This window comes from Drosophila guanche, unplaced genomic scaffold (assembly GCF_900245975.1).
Source record: "Drosophila guanche unplaced genomic scaffold, DGUA_6, whole genome shotgun sequence".
NCBI lineage: Eukaryota > Metazoa > Arthropoda > Insecta > Diptera > Drosophilidae > Drosophila > Drosophila guanche.
The window spans coordinates 14,727,120-14,742,828 of record NW_022995743.1 but is presented as its reverse complement, the minus strand read 5'-3'; the positions used below and the strand labels follow the sequence as shown (position 1 = coordinate 14,742,828).

General features: G+C 43.6%; 1 protein-coding gene across 12 annotated transcripts; it reads left to right on the top strand.

The window, feature by feature from the left end:
- The first annotated feature begins 1,105 nt into the window (after nucleotides 1-1,105).
- Nucleotides 1,106-15,241, top strand: LOC117592326 (protein NDRG3). Of its 12 annotated transcripts, none has more exons than XM_034286006.1 (8): nucleotides 1,106-1,581; nucleotides 6,592-6,952; nucleotides 9,440-9,535; nucleotides 10,349-10,542; nucleotides 10,602-10,722; nucleotides 10,784-11,348; nucleotides 11,425-11,509; nucleotides 14,738-15,241. In XM_034286006.1, exons 2-8 carry the CDS (start codon nucleotides 6,744-6,746, stop codon nucleotides 15,136-15,138), a joined length of 1,671 nt encoding a protein of 556 aa, XP_034141897.1. In that variant the 5' UTR covers nucleotides 1,106-1,581; nucleotides 6,592-6,743; the 3' UTR covers nucleotides 15,139-15,241. The 12 variants fall into 12 exon arrangements, with proteins under 12 accessions (XP_034141897.1, XP_034141899.1, XP_034141898.1 ...); XM_034286007.1 differs by having other exon boundaries at nucleotides 1,107-1,581; nucleotides 9,452-9,535; XM_034286017.1 differs by lacking the exon at nucleotides 14,738-15,241 and adding an exon at nucleotides 12,838-13,340 and having other exon boundaries at nucleotides 1,111-1,581.
- The last annotated feature ends 468 nt before the right edge of the window (nucleotides 15,242-15,709 follow it).

The window sequence follows — 15,709 nt, the reverse complement described above, 5'->3', positions numbered from 1 at the left end:
GCGCTCACCAGGACAACTTGATCACCGTTCCATGATTCATTTCTTGTGATCGTCCTGGTGAAAGCATTTGATCAGCGTTTTTGATGCAATAATTCATGGATCGAATTTGGCACATGGATCGGCTCATATCAATAGCTGACAAACAGAGACAAATTATTTTAAAAAACCATGAATTCAGCTCACCATGGTGAAATTAGTAACAAGGTGACGGATTCAAAACAGTGCCTTCTCAAACGTCGACGAAGGAGGTTGGCGCATGATTTTTTCATTGTCTTCTTCTTTTTCTTCATTGTTTTCTTCTGTTCTTCTTCAATATGCATGTAACTACTTTTTTATTTTGGATGTGTAATGTAATGTGTATATAATTAAATCTTTATTCAATTACATCTTTTTTAGAAACAAACATGTCTGCAAAATATTTTTTGCTATGCCGCTCCAAATCGTTTCTTTGCTGTCAGCAGAAACAATAAAAGCGAAGACTGCAGAACGTAAAACGTTTGCCATCTCTCTCTAGCGCTTGCCTCTCTGAGAGCTGAGAGAGTGTGGTGAATAAGCAGGTGCTCCACCGCTCAGCTGACGATGTCACCTTGTTGGTAATTTTACCCTGAACTCACCACTTCCTTTTTGTTGAAGTAATGTTCCAATTTGATTTGACCACTCGCTCAGTAGGCAATTAGCAAGGGCGTATAATTAAGAAAACGAAAAAATGAGCACCTGTTCATGTCAATATCCTTAGTTTCACGTTGACCAGGATTGAAAACCCGAACGCTGCCATGGTTCATGGATCGGTGATCAAGTTGATCAATTTTATTTAATAGGGTTGGGAAAACATCGACTGTTTCCACTATCGATGGTGGAAAACCCAGATAGTATCAATACCGTCGGACAATTTGAAACCTCAATTGAGAAAGTCATTATGTACGAAAACAAAAAATATATTCAATTTTAATATTAATGCCCTCCTTGCCGAAACAATATATGTTTAATTATAAGAGCACCTTTTCAATGCAACACCTTGCATGCCCTCATCAACAAACATCGATAGCAACATCAAGGCATCCCTCTCCAACAAAATATCGAGAGCCCAGTCACAGAACAGATTCATCGTCGCGCTGTAGCGATTAAACACAAAAAAATAAAAACTAGCAACTAACTAGTTAGTCTGCGATTTTTTGGAAGATTAAGTGTGAAGTGTGTGAGAACGCGAACGGTTGCCTGCTGCCTGCTTGTGGGTGGAAGCGAGTGCGCAAACAAAAACGGGCGAAACGCGAACAGAAAAGAAAAGGAGCCGAATTACACAAGTTGTAAAACCGTTTTTGAGACCGAATATTGATTTTTTCATAGAATCAGTCGTCGCCGCGGTTGTTGCCGTTGTCCGTTTTGTGGAAAGAACAGTGGCTGTGATAACAGTAAAGAAAAGCAATTAAAAGCGTGCAGTAGTTGTCCACAACACGGTTACCTGTATTGCACCTGCCTGCCGTCTGCTAATCCCAAAGTCGACCCATTTCTGCCAGGAGGAGAGACACCACCACCCCCTACGCACACACACACACACACACGGCCAACGACGACGAGCGTCAGGTGAGTTTTGATGTCCACTAGCACTCTTCCACACCCACTCCCCCCTCACACTCTATCTTCCATTCTTCTCAAACACTGAAACACACACACAGACACCTACTACGCAAGCACGATGAACACACATACACACGCGAAAATAGACAAAACAAATGCAAAACGCAGCGAAAGAGCAGCAAAATTAACTTCATTTAATCATCGTAATATCTTACGCTGCCCCTCTGCCTTGTGCATTTGTTTTGTTGCATTTCTATTCAACTACTTCTACTGCTACTCTCCATCCCCCCCCCCCCCCCCCCCCCCCCCCCCCCCCCAACCCTCTCTGTCTTGTCTTTCTCTCACAAGTCTTAAAAACTGCGCTCGCCCCCATTAAAACACGCTGCATCGTCCAAACTTTATCATTTGCATCCATGTATTTGTAATTACTTTTTCTCTCTCTGTCTCTGTCTCTCTTTTTCTCTGTTTCTTTTTCCAATTAGCACAACTGTATTTTGCACTGCTTCTTCTTTCTGCTTGCCTATTTCTCCTTTTCATGCTGTAGTTAACAGCTAGCTGTTAAATGTTACCAACCTGCATGTTGTTGATGTTGTTGTTGCTTTTGCTGTCTAGCTACATATACTATATATCCGACTAATGCATCCCAATTTCTTCATTTTTTGTTCTTTTTTACTGATTCTTGATGTTGTGATTTTTGCTGCTAATTTTGACAAGCCCCATTCCATGGGAATGGCTCCATGGCTCTGACGTAATGCCAGCGCCTGTCTCTGCCTCTCCCCGTCTATCTATCCATCTATCTCTTCCTCCCTTTCTCTCACTCTGTCGACGTTTTCCCAGCTCTAAACGACCTCCAGCAAAACTTCGCCGCAGCACTGTGGGGCCTCTGCAGAGTGGAAGCGGAGACGTGCGACTCTCTTTGTTCCTAGAGTTTTCACCTGTTAGAAGCTCAACTGTACTTGCAGACATTTGTTATTTGCTGTTTTGTGAAATTTTATTGCTCGCTCTTTGTTGCGATTGAGGCGGGGACGGAGTGCTTGATGTAACGGTAACCTGTCGGCGCCATCGCCAGTCATTTTCCTTTATTCCCTTTCGTTTTCTATTCTCCATTCCGTTTGACTATTCTGCATATTTAATGCGTAGGTCAGTTTACCCACAAAACCCACACACAAGCGCATACACGAGCATACACACATGGATACAAAGGCAAACACTAACTAAGTCACACTCTAAGAAAAAGTTCACAAATTGCTTTTGGCGACTCCTTCTAGTTGTTGGTGGTTTTGATGATAATATGTCGTTGTTGTTTCTCTTGTCCACTCAGGTGGTTAACCTAAATACTCACTGCCCATTCTTCCTATTATTCTCCTGGCTCCATACCTCTTCCCTTTCGTCTGCAGTTGCGGCGGCGGTTCTGTTTTTATGTAACTTTCAAATCGATTGCAAACACGTAACAGTAAAGCAACCTGCACAGTCCGCCACCACCTCCAAAAACCCCGAACTGTCCTCCTGCTCACCCCATATCCTCGCATATCCTGCAACAACACACTGACGTTGAACGTGTGATTTTGTACGTCTTTGTATCCAGCAGCAAGGGTATGATTGTTTTGCACAGCAGTTTGGCAAATAAACTGTAAAGGCCAGTGAAATAAGTGAAATCTGGAAGATATTCCACTTTAGTACAGCCAGCATAAATCCCTGAAGTTATAGTTCAGTTCTTAAACAAATAGAGCAAAATAGGAATATGAATATAAATAGAAAATAAGAATTCGAGGTATCGCAACTTCGGCCCCTACAGTTTTTCCGTCTATCGTGTTTTTTCGTTGGCCTGCGGCCTGGCATAGCGTGACATTTCCTTTATGTGATTTGCTGTCGTTGTAGCTGTCCCTGGCCCCTGGTCCCTCTAGGCGGGCCTCCATGTTTCCCTACCCCTCTTCCAAGGAAAGCAGAACATTTGAATAATTTCTGTTTTGCAATTTTGTCGCTACAGCAGGCGATATATCCTTGAAAGGTTCGGACAAATTGCACTCAATCAAACGGGAAGGACCATGAAATCGTTGCAGTTGCAAGACTATTTCTGAGGGGAAATCAAGCCCATCCATTGACTGACTGACACAAAGAGGAGTTGCTCAGCGGAAGATCTACCAAAATGTCGAATACATGCATAGTTCTGTGACTATTTTTCCAGCTAGGGAACCTCCTCTCCAATGGCTTTGTTGTTGCCCGTTGACCTGCCAACGGTTGCCATGGCGCTCTGCCAAATTGTCGATATTTTGTGTGCTCCTTTGGCACGGACATGGGAATGGCCCGGTACTATGAGGTTGTACCTATAACCTGCTCTCCATTTGCCAATTTCCATGGCTCGACAAGTTTTTCCACCTCCTCCGCTGCTACTGCTAGTGCCACGGCTACTGCTTTCCTTGTTGCACCCTCGCGTACAAGTGTAATTATGAATAATTCGCCATAAATGGCACACGCTGTTGGCCTGGCAATTATTGGAATTGAAGTGCCCCAGATGGGCCGCTGATAAATCGCTATTCGCTTTATAGTTATACAATCTTACAGCCATTCCCATACTATATTTAAATATAAGTATTTCTGCATGTACCCGTGTTCTTCTGCTGTCATTATATCATTTCGTTCGGCCACAGAGAAAAGTGCAAGCGCAACTTTATCAGCGCCCATAAATCGCCAGGCAAAAGGTCAAAGTTGAGCTCTGCTGGTGCCTTCTGCAAGGGTGGTCTTAAGGGTCTTAAATGACTTACCTTGTAACCTCCAGCCTACAGCAGGCGGAACTTTAAATGGGATTCTGCCATTCTGCAATGTTTCGGTCCGTGCCCGTGTTTAAATGGTGGTAGAAATTGTTGTCGATTAGTGGCGAAGAACTGTTTTTAAACTACGCAATTTTAATAGTTTTAGGACAGAATATTAAAATAGGAATTTACTAGGTTAGTAAGAACGCTGTCCTGCAAAACTTGTGTGGTTTTCTGACAAATTATAGCCTTGGAGGGTATAAAAATCACGTCTTTCAGACGTGACTGATCGAGAATTGAAGGAAGAAATATGATGACCTCGTTATGCACTGAGCCATAATCCCAGAAACGAGCTGAATTAAGTTTGAAAAGATGACCATAGTAGGCAAAGTCCAGAAGCATGAGAATATCGCTAATTGTTAATCGTTTTCTGGAATATATGTACGTATTTTTTGATGTTTCGACTGACTAACAGGAAAACTGGGCTTTAAACTCTTGAATGAAATCATCCGTAAGTTACTTGTGTTTCATTTTCACTCTTACTCTCTGCTTCTTTGGAGACATGTCTCTTGCCTTTGCTGTGTGAATCAGAATAACTGAAAGAATCAGTCAAAACTTCTGTATTATTATATTATGATAAGCAGATAAGATAGGGTGCGAGCTTGAACAATTACTGGGGCAACATTGATGGAGGGGCTTCTACTTAAAAAAGCTTTTCATGGCAAAAGTTTTACTTTTTTTATTGCAAATTTATGCAGCAAAAGATGGGTATTGCTGCAGTTTAAATGGGTAATGACCAATGAAGCAACAAAAGTTATTGCGCTCTGTATAATAAAACTCTAAACAGCTCTCTCTCTCTCTCTGGAGGGTCACACGCAATGTTGTTCCAGTTCAGAGACGAGTTCAAAATTCGCTGCCCTCACTGCCGTTCATAACCTAAGACGCAAAAAAAAAGATTTATTCATAACGAGTTTTGTTCTGTTTGGTGTATGTATAATTTTATACACAGTTAAATAGGTATGTATACCTATGTGTGTATGGTTATTACTCCGAGTATATTTACGAATGTATTAATCTATATCTGCTTTAGAGCTGCGTCATAGCTGGCGGCAACCCACTCGAGTGGGGAGCTGCTTTTGATTTATATTTTTTGTTGCTTTTGCATTTGCCTTTGTTGTTGCTTGTGTTTCTTTTTGTTTTTTGTTTTTTGCGATTATTAGTTGATAAATTTGCTCGTGTGACGCACTCAATCAGCACCCCTCTTTGGGTAGAGGGTTCCCGTCGTAGTCATCCTGCTTGTGTGAGAATTTCATGGCTTTGGCACTCTTGGCCCTCATCTGGGCCAGGGCACGAAGCTGCCCGGACCCGGGTAACCTCTTGGCGCAAAACTGGGTTAATGTAATGCATACATGTGCTGCTACAGCAAGGGTAAGAGGAAGAGATGGAGAACAGAAGCAGATGATGGGCTGCAGTCTCTCTTCTTTCTATCTCTCTCGCTCTCTTTCTCTCTCTGCGGGCTGACACTTTGCGGCTTGGCCTGCATATTTAGTTTCAAGTACGTACATTGACGCCGAAGCTTTTAGAACAGTAAAGCGTGCCTAAAGGGGAGAACAGTGACAGAAAACACTAGCTGTATATGGGGCTTTAGATTTATTTTATGTACTTATAACTACATTTTCTCAACTAACAAAGTCTGGTTATGGTTTTCACATAGCGAGGCCTCACTGCTTATTAACCCTCATTAACTGCGCTTCTGTTTTGCTCTTCCCTCTTGATTAAAAGCATATTCTTTCACAGGGTGCTGCATTCCCACACTCCCACTCCCACTTTGTGTTCGCATATTTGGTTGAGCGCTCTCTCTCGCTCGGTGTGTCTTCACGCACTGCAAACCAAATATGCGCCATCTGGAGAGTGCTCTCTGGCAGAGAACGCACCTTGCATTAATACACTGATTTGCCCCACAGCTTTCAATTTGTGTGTGTTGTCTCTTTGTTGTTGCTGTTTTAGTTTTATAATTTTTGTGTACTCTTCTATTTATTTTTATATGATTTATGTTTTGTGACGTACCCGCCGCTGTCGCTGTCGCTGCCGCGCTGATCTCTCTGTCTGTCTGCTGCCTCCATCTATACATGGCGCACGCACACAATTATACTCCCACACAAACATCGACGCTGACGCTGACGCCGGCTGATGAATCAAATGCATTATTAATACACTCTCACACACCAAACCAACACATGCACGCACGCAATATGCATGCACAGAGGAGGAAGTTCCGTTTCTTTTCGTATTTCGTTTTTTTAATACGAAGACAAGACCCGAAGCAGGCTAAGTATTACAAATTAAAGCAAACAGTCAAGAGCGCAATCAAGCTGAAAAAATCAAGAGAAAATAATTAAAAGACAGAGAAATTAAGCAATGCCTCAGGCAGAGGGCGGCTATGTATCGCTGCCGGCTGTGAATGGCAATGGCAGTGCCATATATCAGTCCACCACCGAGCCCTCGGCTCCACCCTCCGTATTCGAGAGTGTCAAGCGGGTGATCGGGCAGGCGATCAAATCGACGCCCGGCGACAGCGAGGAGCTGTTGCGCTCCGAGCGCCAGCCGGTCATTGTAGGCGGTGTCAGGTAAGTGGTGGGAAGGGGGTGGTACTGCAAAAGCTCCCACCCGAACTCTCTTGTGCACTCCGAAGGTGTATTCTGTACAAGGCGAGGCCTCAGCGTTGCCTTTTTCCATCGCTCTCTGAGAAAAAAAATTAACGGCAACTAAATATTGTGAGAGCGCGCCTTGGCATTGCCATACCTTGCATAGGTACACCTTGGGCACTGCTACTATCAAACTTCCGCACTCGCCTTTCTCTTATTCAATCTAATCCCGTTCACTCCCTCACATTATTCTCACTTCCATGCCTTTTTCCCACTCTCTCTGGCTGCAAGCACTTATAGCGGAACATCAAAACTCTCTCGACCTCTTGACTCTCCTCCCCTTCCTTACCCGTTCTGTCAACCTCCTATCCTCTCTCTCCGCTTAATTGTGATTGCATGTGTTTTCATTTTGATTGTTGCCGTTGTTGCATTTATTTGTGTATCTTCTTGTTATGTTTGCACTTTGCATTTGATTTGTTTTGGCTACAAAGAATACACATATCCTGGACATATCATTACCGTTACATCATCACCCACATCCTCTCTGAAGACCCAAAATTGAAACAATAATATCAGGATAGAGCATCTGTAGTTGCCTATCCGAACATTCCGTCATCGAATCTTCTTTCGGGGCTCCATTCTGGTTAGCCATGACTCAAGGTCGAAGCTGTTTGCAGCGCAGTTTGCACTTTTACCGCCTTACTGCATTACCGCCCGCTCTGCGGCACAGCTTTGCCGTTTTGTCAATACAACAAACGTTCAGCGGAGAGCTGAGCAAAAGCTCCACTCAATCCACACACCCGACTCTACGGCGGTCGAGATAGCGGTTTAGTTGGACGCCAGCCGCGGTCCGACCCACATTCGTTCCATAGTAGATATTACTGTCCTCTCTTGATCTGTGCCAGATCTCAAGTGCTTTAATTAATATTTCCGCTGTAAGTGGGGCTGGAGCCTGTGCCCGTGATTTAGCTCAATTAATTTCGCATCCAAGTGAGACAAACGATTGTAACCGAGAGAGCTCGGAAATTCTCCGCTCAGTGCATTGCACTTATCCATGGGTCAAACCAAACTCACCCGGTTCGAACCGGTTAGAATAGGGCCTGGCACCGCCTTGAGTCGAGCTCTGTAAACTGAGAAGTCGAGGAGAAAAACAAACGCAAAGAACAAACAACAGATAACCGGGAACGGGAACAGTTATTTTCCATCAGTCTCTTTCCCGTAAAACCCTTTCCACCATACTCTTTATAAGCAGTGCATTTGTTAGTGTAGAGAATTTAACTCGAATGGATCCATGCCTATAAATTATTCAAACAAAAATGCCTATGGCCTGTAATTATACTATTAAATCTGTCCTTGACGAATATTCATCCCCTGCCAGAGTCGTTCATAATTACCAAGTGGTGGGCAGTGGATGGAACTTTCCACTTCCAACAGGCCATGCTCTATAAATACCTTTCTTGGGATTAATCAAGTTATCAATGAAAGCCTGAATTTCATTCCAGTTAAAGCTGTCCTTGTAGTAGCTCTCCTGGTGTAGTAGTCGAGAACATTGGCAAGAATTCCATTCGAATAGTTTTCGTTACTATATTTCTCCTCTCCTGTGGGACAGCTTAACGTTCCCGCTGTGACTGTGCTGTAACTGTAACTGTAACGCGCATAATCACGTAACCAATTAAAGGTGATAGCCACAAAAATTCCATTCCATTCCGGCAATTCCAGGATAATGAATCTACCTTTCCACAAGTTTCTATCCCTCCTCTCTGTCTCTCTCTCCTACAACATTAACTAATTGAGTTTGGGGCCCGTCCTTGCAGTAAAAGTTTTCTATTTGCCAAAAAAGCGTGTGGGAGAGTAAACAAAAGTTTTTCTCGCACACTCCACCTTTCCGTTTCCTGCTATACCGATGGTAGTGGAAGTTTAAGAGAGCTCTGCTCCAAGGGGAATGGAACGGTAAATTGTTATGGCAGCAGCTGGTCTCATATTTCTGGCGCCACTTGTCTGCTGTCTCTCTTTATCCGCCAGACATCTGCCACATCCCACATCGGCATATTTACCCCGAATGACATTGCGTGACTCATTTGCTTACGTTTTACGTAACGCAACGTGACAGCCTAGTCAGCGTCCTTGCCTCTCACTTCAGCCCCCCCTCCAGCTGTTCTTCAGTGCCGTCCTATCAAATCCACATTTATTCACATTCATTAAGTCGGCGAAATTCCTCTATAAAACTCTTCATCTCTCTTTTGCTCTCTGTGTATCTCTCTCTCTCTCTCTCTCTCTGTCTGTACATTTCTCTGTCAATCTCCCCTAAGAATTACTCAAAAGAAATATATATCTTTAATACATACATACATATATCGAAAGAGGTTTCTTGTTGATTTTTCGCATACGTGTTTAACCATGGAAAAGTCCTCAAGGAACTGCCTAGAGTTTGTGTTTTTTTTTGGTTATTCTTTGCTTGCATGCTCATAGACTCTCTTTCAGAGACCGCGACAAAACTGGTAAGACTCTGAACACCAAGATGCCGTCAGCACCGACACACACTGCCGAGGAGGCACACCTGCTGGGGTAAGCAAAGTTCACCGATCCCCAAGTACCAAGAACAACAACAGCCCAAGCAGCGACCGAATCAGATTCCCCCCATAAACATATTATAAATATATTCCCTATAAGTATATATTGTATAACTGGAAACCAATCCCTACTACGAATGTAAGATATTCGAGCAGCCCCCCGCCCGCTCACACACACACACTGGACACACTGTAAAAACCCTTACACTATCACACAAGTTTAGAGTTTTGTTTTATGTTAATTTGACACACACACATTTAGAATTTGATTTATGAATATCTCTATGAGGGAGACAACAAGTACTCGTAAGTTTTGTAAGTATCTTTGCCTAGATTTGAGTTGAGTTTCAGTTTTTTTGTTATGTTAATTGCAAGCAGACGATTAATAGAAATTAAACCCCATAAACAGCATCTTTCTATATCTATCTCTAACTCTCTCTCTTTCTGTCTCTGCCCTAACCCGAATGTTGATTAACCGAACTTCTTTCGTCTTGATTTGATTTAAGTTTTGCATTCACTATAAATACTATACGATACACACATTGATACATAAACTATATGCCATATAGTGCGTAGTCGAGCAGCGAGATCATGCCCCAGTCCTACCCAATAAACATTAGCAATATTAGTAGTAGCCTTATAGACCAGTCCATAGATAAGGATGCACCCAGAGCCATAGATCGAGTGAACAGCTGCCGCTTCTACAGCAACTGCTGCAGCTGCCCCCACTAATGAATCCAAATTATTCACCAAGAAACATGTTAGCTGCTTACTAATTGAATCCTTCGCTTTACCATTCCTTACATAGCACCATGCCCGTTGATCCCATGGACGACATCGAACTGCGCTCCGTGCAGCTGCACTTCCCGAATGCACGCGGCTCCATACTGGAGGCCTGCGACCAGCGCCGTGTGCCCACAGACAAGGGGGACATACACGTGGCCATACAGGGCGATACATCCAAGCCGGCTATCGTCACCTATCACGATCTTGGCCTAAACTGTGAGTACTGTTCTGTTAAACTGAAGGAAGCTCCAGTCTTAGAATACGTGCTCGCACAGATGCCACCAGCTTCGCTGGCTTCTTCAACTTCCCAGTGATGCGGGGCCTCCTGGAGAACTTTTGCGTGTACCATGTGACTGCACCCGGACAGGAGGAGGGCGCTCCAGCATTGCCAGAGGAGTAAGTCTTAAATGATCTGTAACGATCCTTCTCTAATTCTATTTCATTTCCATTCCAACAGCTACGTGTATCCAACCATGGATGAGCTGGCCGCCCAGCTGCTGTTCGTGCTGTCGCACTTTGGATTGAAGTCCGTGATTGGCTTCGGTGTGGGAGCTGGTGCCAATATTTTGGCCAGGTTCGCCCACGGCCATCCGGACAAGGTGGGAGCACTGTGCCTGATCAACTGCGTGTCCACGCAGTCGGGCTGGATCGAGTGGGGCTACCAGAGCTTCAACGCCCGCTTCTTGCGCACCAAGGGCATGACTCAGGGCGTGATTGACTACCTGATGTGGCATCACTTTGGCCGCAATCCGGAGGAGCGTAACCACGACCTGGTGCAGATGTATAAGCAGCACTTTGAGCGCGCCGTCAATCCGACCAATCTGGCCATGCTCATCAACGCATACATTCATCGCAACGACCTGCACCTGGCGCGCACTCCGCCAGGCACCCCGGGCACAGAGACGGCGGCCACCACGCTGAAGATGCCAGTCATCAACATCACGGGCTCGCTCTCGCCCCATGTGGACGACACGGTCACCTTCAATGGTCGCCTGGATCCCACAAACTCGTCCTGGATGAAGGTTTCTTGATTGTTTATTCCTCCCACTGTATGGTTTATTCGATTTCTGACTGTGACCATTTCCGTTTGCCTTTCAGATTTCCGATTGCGCTCTGGTGCTCGAGGAGCAGCCGGCCAAGCTGGCCGAGGCCTTTCGGCTGTTCTTGCAGGGCGAGGGCTATGGTAAGTGTTAGAACACGCACACACCACCACAACAACATCAACCAACTACTCCAACAACAACTGAACAACCTCAGCAAATCTCTGCTACAATCTCAGCAACCTATAACCTACTTAAACCCTCTTAACTATCTACTACTACTACTACTACTACTACTAATACTCTAACTACTCTTACCTACTACTAAACCCCAACAACTATCTTAGTCTTGACCCTCAAGAACCCCGACTGGGACTGCGAGCAGTCGTGGAGCTGCCTCGAGAGTCCGCTCCGAAGAGGAGCTTAGCTTCAGTTCAAGAACCATTCCAAAGAGGCACCTAGCCTAGACCCTCTACTATCTATCTATCTACCAACTAGATCCTAGAAAAACACACTCCAAGTCGCCTTCTGGCCTTACCCGAACCCCAAACCTTAGCCTAAACGGATGAGAGTCTTTGAGAATCAAAAGCTTTTCAACCCCCAAAAACGAAACAAACAAAACCAAAGAAAAACTATTATTAAACAAATTGTGCAAAATTTTATATTTAACAAATTTAAAAATTGGAACAAAAAAATCAATTGATATTCGCTCGTATTATGTTGAAGAAGCAAAAGTATTTGTACGCAAGAAAAGTATTTCAAAATAAAAACCGAAAAGTTGTTGAAAATCAAATCGTTTAGTTTACTTTCTCTATATATACGATAATCCATCCCCAAAAACCTTCCCCTAGATAGGGCCCCAACCTCACGAAACCCACTGAAACAGATGATACAGATAAACCCGAATACAATACGAAATCCCCAAATGCATTATCGCATCAACAGAAACAACAAGATATTTCAATATGTTCATTACTTTGTTTTTCATTTCTTTTTCCTTTCTCCAAAACTGCTTGTTTTTGCTAAAAACCAACATACCAAAACAAACCAAAAACAAAATATACAAAAAAAATATGAACACAAAATGCAAAAAAAATATATATCAAAACTACCTAACAACACGCCACACGAATCCAAATAAAAATCAAACAACAACGAAAAATATATGACACGAAATTGCACTCTGAAAACCACATCCCACATGCAACACCATCCATAAAAATGCACACGACCTTGGGTACCATTCACCCATCCATCCATTCATCGATCTGGTCCCCGGTCTGCGTCTGGGTTTTTGATGCCACAATAATTCTGATTTTCTTTTCGTTTCGAAATTCGTTTTCAAACACACAACTGAAATCTATTCTCTTCAACAATTAAAAAAAAAACAAACAAAAACAACTTAATATAACGCATATATGGTATGTATATTTGTACACACACAAAAACATACAATTACACAAAACTGTAGTATCCGAGAAGCCCCAGTAGAGGACGATGCACACCCCAACAAGGCCCTCCAAGGCACACAGCGCAGTAAAATACCGTTACGAAATTCTAGTTGGAATGCATTTAGTCAATTAATTAATAAAATAATACAAATTAACACACATACAAATATATACTATGTACTTATAAAATAGTCAAAATGTAGAGATTTTAGTCGAACCAAACAAAAAATACTCTCTAGTGACTTTTGCATACTGCCTGCACGAACACGTAGTTTGCTTCTTTGATCCCCTGGCTATGTCTACTACAGTAGAGTACAACAGCACAGTGCGGCCTGGCAACAACTGATGCTTTGACGCTTTTCCAATGCTCTTTGATTTTCCCCCACACACCCACCTATCCACACACACACACACATATACCTAGAACACCTTAATTAGATAAAAACCTATAATTTATTTGATGTTTTATTTATTTCATTTATTTACACGCAAATTGAATACAATAATACAACTACAACAACAATTACTACAACAACAACAACAACAAACCAAACAAAATAATTGTCAAAAAATCACCCAAAAACCGCAAAAAGCCGTTGGCACGCTCCAAAAGCTGGCACGCAAAATCTCAATGGCCAGTCGGAGCAGCTCCACACAAATTCAACTTAGTGTGCAGTAAGTGAGAGACAGAGAGCAAGGGGAGAAAGCCAACGGAAGAAAGCTTAAAAGAGATAGAGCAAGAGCAGCGGTGTGACGGCAGCACAGGCTCCACAGACTCCCCACACAAGAAGAAGACGGAGGGGTCATAGAGTGAGACAAATTGGAAGTAACCACACCCATAAAAAACATACACACAAAATACACCACAGGACATGCACACACACACACTCCCGCGAGCTCTCGAAACAGTAACGGTACAGCAACAAGTTGGACCCCGCCCTAGAGCTTTATTCTTTATTCATTTTTTGTGTGTGCTCTTTTTGTTTTGATGTTAACCTTTTATATTGATTATGGATTATAAATAGTCGTAAGAGAACTACATAAGAAGCGGCAACAGCATTAGTGTTCAATTTTATTTGTTGTCTACATACATATTTACAATAAATGTATTGCCTATGTATGGTTATGTGCTATACATATTTCCCTTATGTCTTGAATCTCTTATTTATTTATTTACTTGTCCTTAAAGTCGTGCTGTACCTACACACACACATAGCTTACACACATTACACCCCCACGCAGCAGCAGCAGCAGCAGCAGCAGCCGCCGCCGCAGCTTGTACGAGTAATTAAAGCAATAAATGTATACATACTTTCTACATGCAGTGCTATTATATACATACATACATACAACTACAATACATAAATACATACAAAAGTATATGCAAAAAATGGAAAAACAAAAAACTGAAAGTGTAAGCAGCTTTTGTTGTATATCTGAAAATTCTGAATAAAACGAACAACGTAAACTTTCGAAACAATAACGAAAAGAATCAACAGCAACCCTGAAAAAGAACTAGTTCCAGACGGAGTTGAGTCTGTTGTGTCTGTCTCTTTCCCACAGCCTCATCCGCGCATGCGCAGCCATCGATCCCGCCACTCATTCTCAGATCGCCTCATCAGCCAGAGCAACGAATGTCGCCGCATCATCCAGTATCAATCCTCAATCAAGATGCACACCAGACACAGACACCACACACACACATACACTCCCACACAGACATCTTTTAAACAGCAGCAAATCCCTAGAAAGTGTATAAAGAAAAACACCCATCAAGAAAAACCAACCAACCAACCAGTCAATCAATCAATCAATCAACCAATCAACAACTTACATGCTCAAGAGTAACATAACGTAAATAACTACTACCTTCCCCTCCAAAAACAACCAACAATCAACCAACCACTAATACTGCCACAGCAACGCCACTCTCGACACCGGCGAGCTCCCCGTGCGGCACCAAGTACCACACTTACTCCTCGATATTCTTCGCCAACTTCCGGGAGCAGCAGCAGCAAGCGATGGAGGAGCGCGACCGGGAGCGGGAGCACGATCGCCAGAGGCAGCTAAATCTCCGGATTGGCAATCGGCTACGCGAGACGGCCATTAACTGTACCAACAACGGAGCCGCAGCTGGCAACGGAGCCGGGGACAATAACAACGCCGATGCCAGCGAGGAGGAGGAAGATCAGGAGAACGGAAATGGAAATGGCAACCGTGCCTATGTCACCACAGACACATCCGGCACACTCTACTATGGCACACAGAGCAACAAGATACGCATCACCGAGAACCCACTGCCCGAGCCGGTCAGCTCCTAGATTGTTACGCCCCCCCAAGCCCAACCCTTCTTCCCACAATCAAGATAAACAAAAAACAAACTACTCCACACCAAGGTACATTAAATATATGGTCAGGCCTTAATCCTCACTTTGTTAATGTTGTTACAAGCGAAAAGAGAGCAGAAATATTCACACACACAGCAGCAGCAGCAGCAGCCGCAGTGCAGCGCCGCCGAAGCCGCAGCCAAGTCAAGCCAAGCTTCAGAGTAGACCTAAAAGCCGAGCCGTGCTCCAAGAGACACCCGCTACACTCCACTACAAACACACACACACACACAAACACACATCAGAGGTGTAGAAAATTCCAATAGTTACGTTAATCATTAAAGAGAATTCGTTGTTGTTTTCGCTTTATCCGATTATCGATCGATCGACAGAGAGTTAGCGAGTGAGAGGGCGGAGAGCCGCTCCATCGAGATATTTGTAATTTACACTTTGTGCCTGAGCGTTACGCATGCAGTACACACATAGAACATAGCCCCCCACCACCACAAGACACAAACACACACAACACACATGCAAATGTATGTGTATATCCCGCCAGATCGGA

Bases quoted from the DNA above. Each gene is read 5' to 3' on its own strand.
- LOC117592326 (XM_034286006.1), top strand. From the start codon at position 6,744: ATGCCTCAGGCAGAGGGCGGCTATGTATCGCTGCCGGCTGTGAATGGC. The intron at 10,723-10,783 runs GTAAGTCTTAAA...CCATTCCAACAG, and splicing joins GCTCCAGCATTGCCAGAGGA to CTACGTGTATCCAACCATGG. The intron at 11,349-11,424 runs GTTTCTTGATTG...TTTGCCTTTCAG, and splicing joins CAAACTCGTCCTGGATGAAG to ATTTCCGATTGCGCTCTGGT.